Consider the following 20224-nt stretch of genomic DNA (forward strand, 5'->3'; position numbering starts at 1 on the left):
GCTCCCTGTAGGAAGGGGCAATTCCTGGGACAGGTTACCTTAGCAACAGGTTAGAGCAGGAGCAGGTTATGGTGGAGGAAGGGCTCAGAAGGAATTAACATTTCAGTCTCAGGGGACAGTCTCCAACTTGCACTCAAAATTGGCTTCCTTGATCAGACCTGACCCTATTTACCTATCTATACTGACTGTCTGTCTAATTGTAGCTTCAGAAACACAGTATCACATAATCAAGCAAAGAAAATTAAAATCACAACTGTGAAAAGTGCTTCAAAGGAGAGGTCTGTGTGAGAACCTGAAATCCTAAGAGCTAAAGATTTAAACACTGTTAACCAGGGAAAAAGGGCAAGAACAGAAGTGAGCTGAATAATGAAGTTGGAGGGGCTGGGATGTAGCTCAGTGGTGGTGGATTTGCTTACCATGCTAGAGGCCCAGATTCCATCAGAAAAGAAGAGGGCTGGGGGGGGGGGGGGGCGTCGTGGAGACTCAGGGAGGAAGCCAGGACATGCAGGGCTTCATAAGCCATTGCGAGGTGTTTCTCCTTTATCCTGACAACTTAGCCATCAGTTTTGTGGATGTTGGCAGAAGATAATGGACTCCTAGGTCAGAGACAAAGACAATTTACTGGTCCCAGCAACAGTAATATTGTCATTTTTGTATTTGAGCCCCAGTTCCCAGTGAGTAATGCCAGGAGGGCCACATGATGCCTGTATACCCGCGGTTTGTATGATAGGAGAGGAGATTAGTAAATGGAAGCTTAGGAAACCTGAATTTTTTTTTTCAGTGCTGAGGATTGAAACCCAGGACCTCAAGCATGATAGGCTACAGCTACAGCCCCCACTCAAGTCTTTTTTTTTAATATTTATTTTTTATTTTAGGTGGACACAATATCTTTATTTTACATTTATGTGGTGCTGAGAATCAAACCCAGTGCCTCATGCATGCTAGGAAAGCGCTCTACCACTGATCCACGACCCCAAACTCTCAAGTCTTTTTAAAATTAATTTTCCCCTCCAATTTCTTCTCTCTTAACTGAAACACACAGCATTTACTGAGGGTAAGGACCTACCAGACAGAGATTGGCATTGGGAAATCCACTTAGACTTCTAAATTTTCCTTTCTTCAACTGCTTATTTCTAAGACTAAATGAGGTAATCCATGTAAAGGAGTTAGTAGAGGACCTGGGAACATTAAAATATAGGAGAAATGTTTGCTGCTGCTGCTTTTGTTATTGTTTAAATGAACAAAAGAAATCTCATTTAAACCAGATTTTTTTTTTTTTTTTTTTTTTTGCGGGGGGTGGAAATGTGGAAAGGGACTGGGTTCTCTTCCAGACTCACCAGAAACATTATTATTTTATTTATTATTATTGTGTGTATTTTTGTTGTTGTTGTTGTTAGGGATTGAACCCAGGGGCACTTTACTACTGAGTCGCATCCCCCAGCTGTTTTTAATTTTTATTTTGTGACAGGGTCTCTCTAAATTGCTGAGGCTGGCTTTGAACTTGAGATCCTCCTGCCTCATCCTCCAGAGCCCCTGGGATTATAGGCATTGGCAGCCACACCAGGCCATTATTATAATTTTTTAAAATAATGTAACATTTAGACTGGATTTTGGGTATATATGAAGTTGGGGATTGAACCCAGGGGTGTTTTACCACTGAGCTACCTCCCCAGCCCTTTTTTATTTTGAGACAGGGTCTCACTAAATTGCATAGGGTCTCACTAAATTGCAGAGGGCCTCACTAATTTGCTGAGGATGGCTTTGAACTTGCAATCCTCCTTCCTCAGCCTCCTGAGACACTGGGATTACAGTCGTACACTCTGCACCCCCCAAAAAAGGGCAGAACTAGGGGATGTGGTTCACCAATAAATTGCCCTTGGGCTGAATCCCTAGTACAAAAAAAGAAAGAAAAGTTTTCCAGATGAGCCCCAGAGAGTGTCTCTTCTGTCCATACTTGCTGGGTTTCTGATCTCGCGACTCAAAGGCTCAGGGGTCACTCTAGTTAAACTGGGCTAACTGGGCTGCACAAAATAACCACACAAGAGACACAAATACCTTTTTCTTTGGGGTCGCTGTGATGGCTCCTCTGACCTTAAGGGTCCGCAGAAGGAGAGAGAGAGCGAGAGTATGCGCTGATGCCTTTTACTGAGAGAAACTCTTCAAATGAGGCAAGGGGTCAGGTTTCAGGGGGCTGAGTATCTTCTTGATGTCCACTGTCAGCAGGTTGACTGACACCTGGATAGGCCACACCCAAGGGCAGTAAGAGAAGGGGACACACACAAGGCACTTCCATGGAAGATTCTATCCTAAACAGGGCAAGGGGTTATATTACAAAGGAACAGGTGAGCGTAGCTTCACCCATGGGGCTGTAGCAAGACACACCGATGCACGAGACACCGACCCTCGCACCCAAGAAGGGTGCCACATTTCTGTGACTGAGCGCCTCAGCACCCAGCCGGGGAGTGTAACTCAGTCACGTGCAAGGTTGGCCTCCCACACATACTCACATGTCCAGCACATGGATACTTTAATCTACCTATTAACTTCCAAAATTTAGGATACTTTTAAAATTTTTTCCTTTTGTGGTGCTGGGGATCAAACCCAGGAACTCATGCATGCTAGGAAAGTGGTATACCACTGAATCACATCCCCAGCCCTTACCCTTTATCTTTTATTTTTTAAAACAATTACACAAATGGAATACAACTTTTCATTTCTCTGGTTGTGTATGATTTAGAGTTACACCATTTATGCATAGGGGTAATAATGTCAAAATCATTCACCATCTTTCCCCCCACACTCCCTCTCTCCTCTTCTTCCTCCCCTCTGCTCAATCCAAAGTTCATCCCTTCTTCCCTTACCCCCTGCCCATTATGGGTCAGTATCCACTTATCAGAAAACTTTTGGCCTTTAGTTTTTTTCAGATTGGCTTACTTCACTTAGCTTGATATTCTCTAATTATGTTCATTTACCCATAAATGCATTAATTTCATTCTTCTTTGTGTATTTTGTGTGTGTGGGTGTGTGTATATACGAGTTTCTTTATCCATTCATCTATTAAAGGGCATCTAGCCTGTTTTCACAGTTTAGCTATTGTGAAATGAGCTGCTATAAACATTGAAGTGGCTGCATCTCTATAGCGTGCTGATTTTAAGTCCTTTGGGTATAGACTGAAGAGTGGGATAATTAGTCAAATGGTGGTTCTGTTCCAGGTTTTTTCTAAGGTATCTCCATACTGCTTTCCAGAGTGGTTTTTCAATCCCACTAGCACTGAATTAGTGTACCTTTTCCCCCACATCCTTACCAGCACTTACTGTTGCTTGATTTTTTGATAATTGCCATTCTGACTGGAGTGAGATGAAATCTTAGAGTAGTTTTGATTTGCATTTTTCTAATTGCTATAGATGTAGAACATTTTTGATAAATTTGCTGATAGATTGTATATCTTCTTCTATGAAGTATTTGCTCATTTCCTTAGCCCATTTTTTGATTGGGTTATTTGTTTTTTATTGTTAAGGTTTTTTTAATATTTATTTTTTAGTTTTCAGTGGATACAACATCTTTATTTTATTTTTATGTGGTGCTGAGGATCGAACCCAGTGCCCTGAGCATGCCAGGCGAGCGCGCTACTGCTTGAGCCACATCCCCAGCCCTATTGTTAAGTTTTTTGAGTTATTTATATATTCTGGAAATTAGTGCTTTATCTGACGTGCATTTGGTAAAAATTTGCTCCCATTTTGTAGGCTCTCTCTTCACTTCATTAATTGTTTCTTTAAAAACAGCATGGTATTGGCACCGAAAAAGACTTGTAGACCAATGGTACTGAATAGAGGACACAGAGACAAACCCAAATAAATACAGTTATCTCAGACCAGACAAAGGTGCCAAAAACATACATTGGAAAAAAGATAGCGTCTTCAACAAATGGTGCTGGGAAAACTGGAAATCCATATGCAGCAAAATGAAATTAAACCTCTTGTCTCTTCCTTGCACAAAACTCAACTCAAAGTGGATCAAGGACCTAGGAGTTAGGCCAGAGACTCTGTACCTAATAGAAAAAAAGCAGACCCCAATCTACTTCATGATCAGCAACTTCTTTAACAAGACTCCTAAAATGCAAGAAGTCAAATCAAGAATCAATAAATGGGATGGTTTCAAACTAAAAAGCTTCTTCTCAGCAAAACACCACCCGTTTTCTTTAAACAGGTCAGAAAGTGTTTTTAGGGACAGAAGTCCCTAGCTTCTAACTGACTTTTGTCTGTGTAAGTTCAGGCAATGGCAGCAGCCAAAAAGAGGCATATTTTAAAAGGCCGCTAAAGGAGGCTTTATTGAGATGTCACTCCCAGGGGCGGGAGCAGAGCAGATAGGAAGAGGGCCTGAGGAGAAACCTCATGGGGGCTGGATGGAACTGGAATTTTATGGGGCTTACGGGAGGAAAGGAAGGGCTTGGGACAGGAAAAGGGATTTTTTAGAGTCCCTTGTCGCACTAGAGTTGGTCCGGGGAACTGGTTGAGATCCAGGATTGGCCAGGAGACCCTGCTGATTGACAGGCAGTTCCTTAGGTGCCTGATTTATGCTTCATTCACCCAGGGGCTGCTTGGTGCTTTGTTCCTAAGTCACCACCACCAACCTGACAGTCTGTAATAGGCTAATTAATAACAAGTCTTGCTGTGCATGATGGTATACATGATGATGTAATCCCCACTACACCATAGACTGAGGCAGATCAAGTCCCTGACTCAAAATGAGATTAAAACGGTTGGGAGTGTGTTTCAGTGGTAGAATACTTAGTAGGTGGGAGGCTCTGACTTCAATCCCCAGTACTACGGGAAAAAAAAAGAGAGAGAGAGAGAAAGGAAAAAAAATTGTGTTTTAGAAATTTTCAGGCCTGGCATGGTGGTGCGCACGCCTGTAATATTCCATTCCATCCCCCCTACCCCCACCCCCAGCTTCAGCAATGGGAGATGCTGAGCAACTCAGTGAGACCCTGTCTCTAAAATACAAAATAGGGCTGGAGATGTGACTCAGTGGTTGAATGTCCCTGAGTTCAATCCCCGGAACCCCCCCCCCCAAAAAAAAAAAAAACCTTTCAGAAGTATTCGGAATATTTTTTTGAAAGTTGCATATAAAACAACACCCTCAAAATATATTTATCTGGTATTTCTTCTACAGTACGTGGAAAAATCTTGTCATCAATTAAAACAATATAGCTGTAATAGACCTGGCAAAGACCGTGCTTTCAAGGTCAAGGCTATTTTCATGGGCCATTTATTTATTTATTACTAATTTATTTACTTATTTTTGGTATCAGGGATTGAAGCCAGGGACATTCAACCACTGAACCACATCCCTAGCACTTTTTTAAAAAATAATATTTTTAGTTGTAGAGGAACATAATACCTTTATTTTATTTATTAATTTTTACCTGGTGAGGATTGAACCCAGTGCCTCACACATGCTAGGCCAGCACTCTACCACTGAGCCACAGTCCCAGCCACCAGCACCTCTCGCCTCGCTAAGTTGCTAAGGTTGGTCTTGAATTTGTGATCCTCCTGCCTCAGCCTCCCAAATCCTTGGGATTATAAGCGTGCACCACCATGCCTGCCTTCATGGGCTATTTCTATAGTTGAGACTAGAGAAATTTCTCTAAAACATATAAGAAAATGACAAGGAAGAGGTGCAACTTTCTCCCGAGCATGAAACCAACTCTTGATGTTGCCTTGCTGTAACTGTTGTTTGTCATTGATGATCATTCTTTTCTTTTGGGATCTACCAGCTCTGATCAACAGCTGTGACCTTATTCAAGTTACCTAGTTTTTTCATGCCTGAGTTTCTCTGGCTATATAGCTGAGGTGATTAATATTTTACATGTAAAGCACTCTTGAACATACTTGTAGTGACATTAACTTGGAAGGCTGTGGCAGTAGGATCACACATTTGAGGCCAGCCTCGGCAATTTAGTGAGACCTGGCTCCAAATAAAAAGGGTCAGGGGTATGTATAGTTCAGTGGTAAAGTATCCCTGGGTTTAATGCCAGTGCCCCCCCCCCAAAAAAAAAGCACTCAAAATTTTGTTGAGGGGCTGAGCTTGTAGCTCAGTGCTACAAGTGCTTGTCTGGCACATGTGAGGCACTGGATTTGATCCTCAGCACCACATACAAGTAAATAAGTAAAAAAAAGGTATTGTGTCCATCTACAACTAAAAATCCAAAAAAAAAAAAAAATATTGAATATGTGACAGACTGTCAGTAAATGGTAGCTAATGTGCTGTGCATGGTGGTGGATTCATGTAATCCCAGGGACTGGGGAGGCTGGGACAAGAGGATAATAAGTTGGAGGCCAACCTGATCAATTTAGCCAGATCCTGCTCAAAATAAAAAGGGCTGGTGATATAATAGCTCAGCATAGAGTGTGCAAAAACCAATTTTATAATAGAATTCTCAAAAACAAAACAAAACCCAAAACCCCTAATACAACCCTAATGGTTGACACACGTATTTGTTCACGGAAGAAATAATGCCCAACCTACCAGACAATTAGATTTATTTTTAATATTCAAAGAGTGATCGGTAATTGCAAACACCGGCACAAAACACAAAAGGTTTTGTTTTCCAAGTGTTGGGTCTCAGTTACCCAATTCCCCCTCCTTGCCACGGTCACAGTGACCTGCCTCTTAACTAGTGCTTGAAAGTTAAATTCTTAGGCAGCTGTTTTGAGCAACTGCTCTGATTTACCAATCACCAGAAGCAACCAGATTCTCAGAGGCCACGCCCGCCCTTCCCTTTAGCTGTAAGGGGCGGGGCCACTTTTAGAACCAAGGAGAGAACGCCTCCTTGGCTCTAAAAACCAGGTCGTGACTGGCTGTCGTTAGTCATTATGTTAATTCAGCTGGATGTGTTGAAAACTTTTTTTAAAAACTTACATTTTCATCTAGAACGTTAAACTGTGTTGTAAAATGACAGTGTTTGAAAATACTGTAGTACAAAGTGTGTTTTATGATTTATAGTGGAATTAGAAATCGGGGCGGGGAGGAGGGGAAAACCTACCTCATCTTCATCTAAAAGTGAATAATCATGGTAGACCCTGCAGGGCCCGGTGGGAGTACGCTAAGACTATACTTTCAGGGATCATTTCTATAGTATGTTACTAGAGAAGTTTCTCTGATCGTGTAGAGTACCGGAAACCACGAGGAAGAGTTGAGTGGTCTCTTCTGAGCGTGAAGCTGGCTCTGGGTGTTGCTTTATTGTGACTGTCCTTTGCCATTGATGATCGTTCTTAATTCTCTTTAGAGATTAAGAGGGAGAGAACACAGTCTGAGTGGGTTCTGTTGCAAAAATTTCTTTTCTTAAAGACAGCTGCGGTTTTTCTTTCAGGCTTGGTAACGTTTTACAGCTTAGTCTCATAGGACTTATAAGAAATTTTTCAAAGGATTTGTTTAGTTGTGAAATTGTAAGGGTAGTGATTTTTTTTTTTTTCAAGCCATGTTTACTTTTTCTCCCTTTTATTCCTTTTTCTTTCTTGGGCTTCAATAGGGTTCCTCTGATTGCCCTCAGACTTGTGATCCTGCTGAATAGCTGGGATTTTAGGTGAGGGATGCAGCATCACACCAGATTTTTAACTTTTTTAAAGTTTTTTTCCTCTTTAGGACACCTGTATCACCTAAAGAATGGTGACTCAATGCCAGGGGAGTGCCACACCTTTAATCCCACAACTCGGAGATGGGGGGTGGCTGAGGCAGGAGGTTTGCAAGTTTGAGCCAGCCTCAGCAATTTAGCGGAAACCCTGCAGTAAAATAAAAATAAACCTGAAATAAAAGGGGCTGTGGATTTAGCTCACTGGTAAAATGCCTCTGGATTCCATCTACTCAGGGCCTCCAAAAATGCTTCCTAGTCCCAAAAGCCCTTCAAGATCTTGGTTGGGTTTATTTGCCTTGTCCCAGGGATTAATAAACCTGTTTCCCTTATCTGTGGTCCTTTCTGACACAAACTGATTAGTTTAAATGTTAGCCTGCTATAGGTTTATGGTTGCTGGTATAAAAGATGAGATGCCTGGGTCAGAGATGAATGATAGTTTGTTACAGTAGCCAGAATATAATTTTTGTGTTTAGTTCCTCTAACCCCAGTTCTTATAGAGCCAAGCAAAAAGAACCAGATGATATTGTATATGTAATGGGTTGTTTTACAGTAAAGGAACCTTGAGGTTAGGGAACATGGATCCTTTATAATAGACAGCATACCCTTTGCTGCAGAGGGAAAATTATCTTTATTGTATTGGACAGTAAGTATGTATTCACTTTGCCCTAATGAGGATTCTATGTCTTCCAGAGTTTACAAAAAGAACAAAGTGTAGTTAGTACTTTGTTCCCACAATAAGCAAAGCATCAGACATCCATGGAGAGGTCTTCCCATTCTTTTCATTTGTTTGTTTCTGTTTTGCAGGACTGGATTGATCCCAGGGACACTTTAACACTGAGCTACACCTACAGCTCCATTTATTTATTTATTTATTTATTTATTTATTTCTACCAGGGATTGAGCCCATGGATGCTTAAAACCACAAACCACATCCAATGCTTTTTAATATTTTATTTTATTTTGGGGGCTACTGGGGATTGAACTCAGGGGCACTCGACCACTGAGCCATATCTCCAGCCCAATTTTATATTTAATTTCAAGACAGGTTCTCATTGAGTTGCTTAGTGCCTCACTTTTTGTGGGGGCTGGCTTTGAACTCCTGATCCTCCTGCCTCAGCCTCCCTAGCCACTGGGATTACAGGCTTGTGTCACCATGCCCTCCTTTGTGGGAAGCCATTCTCGCACTTGATTGGGCACCTCCCTGATTGGGTGTGAGGCATTCTGGCCAAACTGTGTCGGAGCTATCCCCACCCTCTCCAGGTGCGAGAGCCTGTCCGTGTGGGGGTGTGACTGACCATTGACCCTGAGACCAATCACTGACCCTGACCTTGGAATGCTGCCCCGCTCGACCTTCATTGGATGGAATTTTCCCCTGAATTTTTTGTTCCCCAATAAAAGGCCACCCCCTGGCGTGCTCACTCTCTCTCTCTCCTGCTAGTCCTGAGTCCTCGGCATCCCTAGTAACTCGCTGGGATTCTACGTGTGCATTACAATACCTGGCTTCCCTCACTATTCTTTGCTGTTCTCTACTGTTAGGCTTGTTTGTGTTGGACAGATACCAGGTACTGAAATTAAGGAGATACATTTGGCAGTTCCTCTAGAGTAGGGGAGACACTCTAATAGGGGACACAAATATACCACATATACTTGGTAACAGCAATCCCTGAGCAGTAAGAAATATAAACCCTGCTAGCACTGCTCTCACCATGAACACTGCTTCTTCTTACTGGATGTCTCTGGCGTCAACACTAACTGATCCTCCTTTTTGGAAGTCTTACTTCTTTTGCCACCACGACCCACCTTCTGTGTTTCCTCCCATCTGTTTGTTCCCCCTTTCCCCACACTCAATCTTCTCTTAAGATGTTAGTAGACCTCAGGGCTGACCTTAAACCCTTCACAGATTGGGTAGTATCTTTGTTGACTCATCCCCTCCCCAGTTTAAGAATGGCTAATAATATAATGTTAACCAGCCCTATCTAGCCCTATTCTATGCTCTTGGATTTATTCATTTAATACTAGGTGCTTGAGATATTGTGAATGTAAAACCATGCACAGTCCCTGCCCTTCTGGAACTTAAAAGTCTCATGCAGGTTATAGGCATTAATCAAATAATCACATATATAATGATCTAAGGAGGTTGCGGAAAGATTTGGAGACAATAGCACTTGGTTAGATGTCTAAATAATGATGTTGGGGTTTGGAGGTTGGAGGGAAATGTCTGTCAGAACAGTTTGTAATGACTTCCTGGCAGAAGAAAATATGAGTATGAGGAACTATATGGCCAGTGTGGATAGAGTGAGAGAAGTGGGGTACAAAGAAAACTAAGGAGGTGAGTGTGGATCAGTTTATGCAAGGCCTTCTAAGGCTGTAGAAAAGTTTTGTTTTAACCCAGGAGATGGGTAGCCACAGAAGCTTACAGCAGAGGAATAATACATTGACCTGTTCATATAAACAAAAACCATGTTGTTTGTAGAAAATTCCTTGGGGGGGAAAAAAAACCAAAATAATACATCTTTGGTATCTCTGTGTGTGCATGGTTTTCATTTAAAATATTTGTGAAAATACCATTATTCCTTCAGACAAACAGAAAGATCACTCCCCCCCCCCCCCTCAGAAACTTATGAACAGAAATTGACAAAACAGAGTCAACACTGTAGTGAAGATGACCGTGCACCACAAAATGGAGTTCAGGCAGGGAAGGGATAGGTTACCCATCACAGTCAAATTTTAGCTGCTATCAGGGCATATCTTGCGGTGTTCACAGATTATCGGTTCTATTTTTATAAGGTTTGGCTATAGCACAGAAATTTCATTCATCTACTTGACTACACCTCTGGCTGAGGTGCCATTGGATCAGTGCTACCCAAAGTTATTGGTTAGCCTACCTTTGCCAGTAAAAAGACCCAAATTAAGGATCAAGCTTCTTCAGAAATCATTTTTATGGATAGCAAAGCATTAAGACACACCAGAGTCAATCTAATTTTGGGAGTTTGGTTTGTCGAAATGGCAGTGCTCACCGTGAACTCTTCGGAAACTATGCACATCCATGAGCTTCTCATGGGCGTCACACGACGCTTATTCCTGTTTTTTGTTTTTTGTGTTTTGGTACTGGGGATTGAAAACAGGGGCGGTCTACCACCGAACTACATCCCAGCCCTTTTACTTTTCGTTTCGAGACAGAGTCTCGCTAAATTTCTGAACCTGGCCTTGAACTTGCCATCCTCCTGCCTCTGCTTTTGAGTGGCTGCTAATACAGGCGAACACCACCACGCCCGGTTCCCTGGTATTTTGATAACAGGATAAAAATTTTAAAATAGGGCTGTGCTGGTGTCAGAGCCTTTGGCTTTGGATTATCGCTTTCACTCTTAATTGTTTCGTTTTTTTGGTGAAGTCTCATAGCTTCGACCACGGGTCCAAAACGAGTTACGATTGCGACGGTTGCCGGGGCTCTGGCGCGCTTGGTAGACGTCAGCACTTGTCAGTGGGTAAAAAACATTGCGTAGCGGCACTGGGGCGGGGCTGGAAATAACTGGCGTGTGATTGGCTCTTTAACAACCGAATGTTAATTAATGTGCCAGTTTGTAATGTCTTTGAAAACTCAAAAGCGTATTCAAACCGCTTTACATAACTATTGTGATAGAAAGATTTTCTTTAGAAAACATCTGCCAATATACATTTAAGAAGTCTGGTGCTGGAAGACCAATTCACCATCTACAAAATGTGTGTGTGTTTCATGCACTTGGGAAAGGAAGGGGAGCAAATGTTAAGACTATACTTTCAGGGATCATTTCTATAGTTCGTTACTAGAGAAGTTTCTCTGATCGTGTAGAGTACCGAAAACCACGAGGAGGAGCTGTAGCGTTTCCTTCTGAGCGTGAAGCAGGCATTTGGTGTTGCTTTACTGCAATTGCTTTTTGCCATTGATGATCGTTCTTCTCTCCGTTTAAGGGGAGTAAGAGGGAGGGAACGCAGTCTGAGTGGTTTCCGGTTTTTTCCTTGTTGTTACAAAGCGTAGGTATAACTTTTTTCTTTTTTGAAGTTTCTTTTTCCCGTGTTACTGTTGATTGGTCTATTCTGGGGGTCAAGGGTAGTTTATTGAAGACGCTGTTGCGCTCGCGGGTAGGGAAGCTTTGTGGGGTTATACACTGGAATTATTTAGTGCTTGGCTTTTGCTGACCCTGACTTTGAAATAATTGTCTTCCTGTCTTAATCTCCCAATTCTCTGGGGTTAGTGGCTTGGGCTATCTCGCCTGTCATCATGGGGCGTTTATGGTTAAGTTACACAGCTTTTTTTTTTTTTTCTTTTTTTTAAAGAGAGAGAAAGGCAGAGCGAGAGAGAATTTTAATATTTATTTTTTAGTTGTCCGCAGACACAACATCTTTATTTGTGTGTGGTGCTGAGGATGGAACCGGGCCGCACGCATGCCAGGCCAGCACGCTACCGCTTGAGCCACATCCCCAGCCCCACACAGCGTTTCCTTTTTAAACCTTAATTTTAAGTGGGTTTTTTATTATTCTGTCTACAGAAAGTGGGAGAGAAGATGATTCACTTTTTTCTTTAAAGAGAGAATTTTTAATATTTTTTAGTTTTTTGGGGACACAACATCTTTGTTTGTATGTGGTGCTGAGGATGGCCCAATGCATGCCAGGCGAGCTCGCTATCGCTTGAGCCACATCCCCAGCCCCTTAAGTTGGGTTTTGAATGTACAGTATTGTTCGATCTTCAGGTTGATTCATCTATCCTGGCCACATTTGAAATTTTATTTTTTTTTAGATGAAGAGTGGTTTCTGATGAAGGCAAGACTTATTTTAGTGAGTGTTTTAAAAATCAATTTCCTTTTTTATTACCTTTATTTTTTATTTTAATATTTTTTAGGTGTGGATGGAAACAATACAATAATACAATGCATTTATTTATTTATTTATTTAATGCCGTGCTGAAGATCGAATCCGGGGCCTCCCACATGCCCTGAGTGAATGCTCTACCACTGAGCCACAACCCCAACCCCATACTTACTTTTTTTTGTTGTCCTTTTTGGTATTGGACTTGAACCCAGAGGCATGCACAAGGCCGAGGCATATCTTTAACTCATTTTATTTTTTTTCAGTCAGTGGCTCAACTAGGTTGTTTAGGCCCTTGAGATTTACATTAAATTTGGAATTCTGCTTTTCAGCCTCCCTGAGTCGCTGGGTTTAAAGGCATGTGCTACCACTCCAGCCTTAATTTCTTTCATTCTTTCTTTTTTAGAAAATAATACCAGAGTGTATTATTTCAGCGCAGTTTTTGAAACATTTTTGATAAATAAAACACTAGGTTTGCCTTCTAATTTATTTGTGCCTCTCTCTGTGTGTGTTACGATGGATCCATCTACCCTTTTTTTTAAAGTTCACAGCAGTAATTCAAGAAATATAATGTAATTTTATATTGAAATTTTCTAGTTTCATTTTAGAAAGATTTCTGATGTTTGCATTAATTCTGTATTTGCTTTTGCAGGAATTTATGTTGATGCAGTTAACTCTTTGGGCCAAACAGCACTTTTTGTTGCAGCATTATTGGGCCTTACAAAGGTAGTTGATGTTCTGGTGGATTATGGATCAGACCCAAATCAGTAAGTACAATAACATCAGTAGCTAGAAAATAAGTGTTCTCAAGGGTAATCCCCTCAACATTCATACTGAAGATAGAACCCAGGGATGCTCTACCACTTAGCTATATCCCTAACCCTATTTGTTTAAGTACCAGGGGTTGAATCTAGGGGGTGCTTTACCACTAAACCACATCGCCAGCCCTTTGTATTTTTTATTTAGAGAAAGGGTCTCTATGAATTATGTTTTTTTTTATTAGTTGCTCAAGATAATACAATGATCTTGACATGTCATACATTTGATTCAAATAGGGTATGAATTCTCATTTTTCCACGTGTACGGATTGCAGGATCACATTGGTTATACATCCATGTGTATACATACAGCAATCCTAGTGTCAGTTGTATTCTGCTGCCTTCCCTATCCCCCCTCCCCTCCCCTCCCCTCCCCTCCCATCACTATTCTCTACCCATTCTACTGTGACACTTATGAATTACCTAGGATATTGCTAAGTCAGGTTGGCTTTGAACTTGCGACCCAGTAAACTATATATTTTGATTCCACTTGGACGTGTACTCCCTTGCAAGGTGTTAAATGAAAAAATTTAGGTGGGAAACAGATTATACAATATATTCATATTCATGCTTTTGTATCTACATAGAAAATCCTGAAATGATAGAAAAACTTATAATAGTAGCTGCCTTTGGACAAGAAAACTGTGTATCTGCAGTTGCAAAGGTTTTTTGTTGTTGTTGTTTTGGTGTGTGTTGGCAGGGTGCCTGGGATTGAACTCAGGGGCACTTGACCTTTGAGCCACATCCCCAGCCCTATTTTGTATTTTATTTAGAGACAGGGTCTCTAAATAAGTTACTTAGCACCTTGCTTTTGCCTCAGCCTCCCAAGCCACTGGGATTACAGGTGTGCACCACTGCTTCCAGCCTAGAGTTGCAAGGTTTTAATTTTTTTTTTCTTTGTTCCTTTGTTAACTTCTTTTCCTTTCCTTTCCCCTTCCGTCCTCCTTATCCCAATTGTGTTTGTTTTTCAACTAAAGGGCAAAACTTCCCATGTGGTTATGATGTGCAACCGGGTTAAGAAACTAACTATACATCACACCGTCACCATACCCTAGTCACAATAAAAGCCATACCTTGTCTCACATAGTTTAATGGCATTGATGATATTTTTTTTGGTGTGGTGTAGATCCTTATCTGAATTGGTTATGCCAATGTGTTATGGGTCTCAACTGCAAGGTTTAAGGAGGGGTGGCGCCTAAAACAATTGTCTCTTTTTTGATGGTACAACCGAATCGAGGGGTACTCTTCCAGGCTTCCTACCACCTAACTACATCCTAAGCCCTTTTTGTTTTTTATTTTGAGACAGGGTCTTGCTAAGTTACCCAGGTTGACCTTGAACTTGCCATCCTCCTGCCTTAGCCTTCTTAGTCCCTAGGATTATAGTTGTGCACCATGATGCTTGTCTCAGAACAATTGTCACACGAGAGATGGTTTCCGGTTACTGTGCTTGACCAGCCTGACCCTAGGGTACTGTAGACAAGAAAGGGCAGTCAATATCAGGGGGTGCTAGGGCAAGAACACTATGGTTTGTAGTCAGACACATATTTATGTATGAACCTCAGCCTTGCCCTTTTGTTTCCTTATTTAATGGACATGGGAAAGATAATCTCTTGGAGGGTAAAGTTAATGATGGAAAAAAGATGAGTGTTAAGCTCCTGTTGGCACAGACCAGGGCATCGTGAATAATCGCTGAAGGTTGCCAGTGTAAACTGGGAGCCCTGTGTTATGTATTGAATCCTCCATCCTGGAAGGAAGGAGTTTTGTCATGGACACTCACTGTACAATTCCTTCCTTCCTACTCCCAGCCGCTGCTTTGATGGGAGCACACCTGTTCATGCAGCAGCATTTTCAGGAAATCAGTGGATCCTTAGCAAACTGCTGGATGCAGGAGGTGACCTGCGGCTCCATGACGAGAAGGGTCGAAACCCACAGACCTGGGCCTTGGCAGCAGGGAAGGATCGCAGCACCCCGGTAAGTATGGATCCCACTTTGCAGTCATACCCAATGGAAGAACACTGAGTTGAGAGTCAGTATCCTGGTGCAGCACAGGGCTTGCAGCAAGTCTTAACATTGGCATTAGACACGTATGCCTGGGTTAAAGCAAATTACCCTGTAAAACCTAGGATAAGTCTAGTGAACCTTTCTAGTCATCTGTGCAGTGGGAATGGAGAACAATTATAATTTGTCTAACCCATTTAACTACTACTTACTAGGACTCATGTTCTAAATGTTTTTCATGTAGTAACTTACTTTTAATCTAACAACAACTTCTCAGATAGACAATAATATGTTCCTCATTTTATAAACAGAGAAACTGAGGCCTGTTGACATTAAGTAACCTGCTTGAGTTCACACACTGGCAGGTGTGATGTATTGTTTTTTGGGAGCCCTGCACTGAAAAAACAAACAAACAAACAAGAATACATGTTTTTTTGCAATAGGGTATCATTGAGTTTCTGAGGCTGATGTCAAACTTGCAGTCTTTCTGCCTCAGCCTGCTGAGTAGATGGAATTTCAGGTGTGCACTACCTCACTTAGCATTGTGATATGTTTTAATGAAGACTAAATATCATAACAAATGTAAACAAAAGGTCATGTATAGTGTGAGCACTGTTGCATCCAGTCTCCTTCCCTACTTCTGGCTCTCCTGCTTATTAGCTGTTGGTTTTTCCTGCCCATTTTCTTCATCTATTGAAGAAGGGAGTTGGAAATCATTGACAAGTCTTCTCCCTGGAAATCATTTCATATCTTTAGAAAATCACTTGGAGCCCTCCCTTTTCCAGAGATTTACCTGTTGGGAGCTCTCAGTTCCTCAGACCATTCATCTTCACATCCAAGCTTTCAACTCCCATTAAGGGCTGGTGTGGCCAGCATTGAGTGTCTTTGTCTTGTGTTGCAGATGGTGGAGTTTATGCAGCGCTGTGCCTCACACATGCAGGCCATCATCCAGGGCTTCTCTTATGACCTTCTGAAGAAGATAGACTCCCCTCAACGGCTCATTTGCAGCCCGCCCTGGTTTGGGGGTCTCATGCAGGGGTGAGTATGGCTTCAAGCCAGAGTGAGATGTTCTGCACTTCCCCAGCATTTTTGTGTGGGAGCCCTGGATTGTGGGCTGCTTCAGTCTCTGCCTCCTCAGTACCTTCTGGCATCCGGCCCACCAAAAGTGATGAACTTGGAAAGAGAACCCATGCCCTTGATAAAGATTGGCCAGAGGAACATCTTCAGCCATCTCTTCCCTCCCTCTCAGAAGGTCCAGAGGAGATGGTTTCAGTGGGAATCACCCCATGGTTAGCAGAAAATGAAGTTCTCAGATCTGAGGAGCCCAGCAGAAAGCTGGGCAGTGGGGCAGATGGCTGACTCTTCTGAGTTTTCTTCTTGTTGTTTGTTTTTTGGTTTTATAACTGGGGTTTGAACCCAGGGGATTTAACTACTGAGCCACATCCCCATCTCTTTTTATTTTTAATTTTGAGTCAGGGTCTTGCTCAGTTTCTTAGGGCTTTGCTAAATTGCTGAGGATGGCTTTGAACTTGCTATCCTCCTGCCTCAGCCTCCTGAGCTGTTGGGATTACAGGTGTGTGTCACCAGTGCTGTCTGTTTTTTGTGTGTGGGTTTTTTTTTTTTTTGTTTTTTTTTTGGTACTAGTGATTGAACCCAGGGGCACTGAATCACTGAACCACATCACCAGCCTTTTTTATTTTTTGAGTCAGGGTCTTGCTAAATTGCTTAGGGCCTCACTAAATTGCTGAGGCTAGCTTTGAACCTGCTGCCTCAGCCCCCTGAGTATCTGGGATTACAGATAATTCACTACTGTACCTGGGCAGAATGACCTTTTTAAAATGGAAATTGAGATGTGCCACTCTACTAAAAACTCTTTGGGACCTTCCTTGTTATCAGGATAAACTCCTTGCGAGGTCAACCCATCCTACCTCATCTTCTGCCCCTGTCCCTTGCATGCGTTTTCCCATTCATAGTTCAGATTGTAATCATTTTATTTGTATGTGTACTCCATTTTCCTAGTTAGGCAGACACAAACCCTCACTCCTCACTGCTAACCCTTAGCAGCCTGGTGCTAGGTAGAGGCTCAGTACAAGGAGGGTGGGTTCACAGGCCAGCCAGAAAGGAAAACCCAAGTGTTTTGTTTTGTTTTCCTGGTACTGGAAAGTTCTACCACTGAGCTATATACCCAGTCTTACTATTTTATTTTGTTTGGAGACAGAGTCTCACTAAATTGCCCATACTAGCCTTCAACTTGAGATCCTCCTCAGCCTCCTGATTAGCTGGGATTACAGGTGTGTGCCACTGCATCTGGCTGGAAAATCCAAGTTTAAGTGTTGATAAACTTGTAAAATTTTACTTATAACCTAGACAGCATTTGTTTAGAGTGGCACATCTCAATTTCCATTTTAAAAAGATGAAACATTCTAACTATGGGGTGAATAGAATGTTTAATGGAAAATAAAATGGAATGTAACTGCCAACTTTTTTGTGGAACTTTCTTTTTTATTGGTGCATGATAGTGGGATTTGGTACATATTCATAACATGCATATAACATAATTTGGTCCATTTCATTTCCCAGTGCTTCCTGTTTTTCCCTCTTCCTTTCTTGGTTCTCTTCCTCTACTTTACTGCTCCCCATTCTATTACCCATCTTTTTTTATTTTTTGTGGTGTAGGAGATTGAACCCAGAGCCTCACACATGCTAGGCCAGCACTGTATCACTGAGCTACATTTCCAGCCCACTCCTTTTTTTTAATAGAAAGAAAACACACAAGGGCTGGGGTTGTGGCTCAGCGGTACAGCAATTTCCTTTCACGAGTGAGACCCTGGGTTCGATCCTCAGCATCAAATAAAAATAAATAAGTGAAATAAAGGTATTGTGTCCAACTACAACTAAAAAATAAATATTAAAAAAAGAAACCACACAAATCCTGGGAATAAGAGTTGGCCTCTTAGATCTGTGAGTGGTGCCATATCAGAACCTGGATAGGAAAAGAAAAGAAAAGCACTGAATTGAGAAGAACAGATAATTATGGTGATAGATAACTGGAGTTAGTTTTTTCTTCCCTTCATGCAGACAAGTTTAGTTACATAGATATGGATAGAGAAATTTAGATAAGAGCAAAACATAGTGGTCTGAACTATAATTTTTGTCCAGGTCACTCTTAGAAAATAGTCTACTCTGTTGCTTAGTCAGAACTCACACCCTCAAAGAGCCACAAATGCTGCCCAGGGGCCCCAGGAGGATGGGAGGCCTTATTTGTGACACCTGCTATTCTGCTGCTTGGTGGTCTCAGCCTCACAGCCAACTCCAAGTCTGTTTCCATGGGCAAGAAACAGTCCACTATCTCCTAGATCTTTGAGGTATAAGTACATATACTTGGTTTCTAGAGGACACTGCTGAGGTGATGTAGGAGAGGAGCCTTTACCTCATAGTGTGTCTGTTCAAATAATGTGACATGGCTGTCATCTACACTGACTGAGAGTGATGATGCTGGGCCATCAGATGTAAATTAGGATGTCTTATTTACTTCCGTCTAGATGTGAGAATCTTCTCTTTAGTTGCTTGGCAGGTTAAAGCAGGGAAGAGCCAGCCTGGCACTGAAGAGTTGCTGAGGAGACAGAGTCTGTACTTAAGTACAATGTCTACATCTGTTCATGAATAGTGGCACATGGAGATTCACAGAACTAGTGCAGGCTGGAGCTTGGAATGCAGTGTCCCTCCAGCCTCTGCCATTTGTCAAGAAGAGGAACTGGCTTCTGTGGCAATAGAATGTTTTTTCCTTTAGTCTGAACAAAAATTACTCAATTAGCAAGTACTAATTCAGTACTCACTGTCTTGGTGTGAACTGATCCATATAACCAATAAGTCATAGACATATGTTATAGACTATAGGAATAAGGTAAGATAACCTAGATAAGCAACAATAAGACATCAGTTCATGGAAAAGTTCATCAGGAGTAAGCCTAAGTAATAATAATAAAATCATGTAACTGTAAGACATAGGATTTAAGCCACAGGAAAAAAGATGGAATGGTGAAAGGTGTTAAGTCAATATGCCAGTATAGTTATAGATAAATATAGGCTGATAGGTTAATATAGATATAGACAAGGTTAAATCAATATAGTTGTGAACAATTGTATTAGCTAAAGTAGACATAAGGCTTTTAGATATCAGTAGTAAAATGATGAGTAAATGAGATAACTGCAAGCATCAAATAAGTTACTAGTACTGGGATAGCAGGAATGGAGTCACTGTGGCTATACAAACAAAAAGTATGGCCGTAGGGACTCCATCTTAGCTGTTCTAGACTTCATTCTAGTTTTCTGTTACTGCTCCTGTGAAGAGGGAACTAACTGCATGACCCATTTTTTGAGAAACAGGAAAGCTGTCTTTTAAAAAATTGTTTTCCTTTACTTTATACCCCACAGAATGTACCCAACTCAGGATATGATGGTGGTCATGGTGTGTTACATCCTCGGTTTGAATACATTTATAGGTCTACATGACTTTAAAATAGATTATCGCCCCTGCTCAGCTGAAACTCAGGATACAGTTGTCTAACACTTGTTTGGACCTGAGATGTGGTTAAGCTGACTGCTTTTTTTTTTTTTTTTTTTTAACTTCTGTAACTTGCGTGCTTGCATGACACTGAGAAAAGCCCCTGAGTTGTAGTTTTCATCCTTAAATTCCCAAGACACAGGCCAGGAAATTGCTGTTCTCCCACGGAGCTTCAGTCTCTACAAGTGGGTGACAGTCCCTGGCCAGGTAAATAAAGCTCTCTTTGATTTGAATTTGGACTTAGAGGGTTTTCTGAAGCGGCTCCTCATAATGCTACCACATTCATGACATAATGCCAGGCTCCAGGAGCCAAAGAAATATAAGGTATTACCACTCCTTTCAGGGTACCTCCAGTTAATGGAGCCCTGG

General features: G+C 41.7%; 1 protein-coding gene, 2 non-coding genes and 1 pseudogene across 7 annotated transcripts in view; all 4 read left to right on the forward strand.

Annotated features, from left to right (window-relative positions):
- The window catches only part of LOC139701341 (inactive serine/threonine-protein kinase TEX14-like), a 74677-nt gene that overhangs the window by 3287 nt on the left and 51166 nt on the right, over window positions 1–20224 (forward strand). For 4 of the 5 annotated variants that reach the window (XM_071603446.1, XM_071603447.1, XM_071603449.1 and 1 more), the window contains exons 1-2: window positions 15181–15264; window positions 16193–16329. In XM_071603446.1, the coding sequence (XP_071459547.1) occupies window positions 16193–16329 (137 nt within the window). In that variant the 5' untranslated portion in view covers window positions 15181–15264. Of the gene's footprint in view, window positions 1–13127; window positions 13243–15098; window positions 15265–16192; window positions 16330–20224 lie in introns of those variants that run through there. The other variant, XM_071603451.1, reaches the window with a different exon arrangement.
- LOC139702587 (small nucleolar RNA U3) lies at window positions 5598–5782 on the forward strand (annotated as a pseudogene).
- Window positions 7108–7321, forward strand: LOC114080980 (small nucleolar RNA U3). Its single transcript, XR_003580685.1, has one exon. It is a non-coding gene; the product is annotated as a small nucleolar RNA U3 (small nucleolar RNA).
- On the forward strand, window positions 11399–11615 carry LOC139702584 (small nucleolar RNA U3). Its single transcript, XR_011705200.1, has one exon. It is a non-coding gene; the product is annotated as a small nucleolar RNA U3 (small nucleolar RNA).

This window comes from Marmota flaviventris, chromosome 17 (genome assembly GCF_047511675.1).
Source record: "Marmota flaviventris isolate mMarFla1 chromosome 17, mMarFla1.hap1, whole genome shotgun sequence".
NCBI classification, from domain to species: domain Eukaryota; kingdom Metazoa; phylum Chordata; class Mammalia; order Rodentia; family Sciuridae; genus Marmota; species Marmota flaviventris.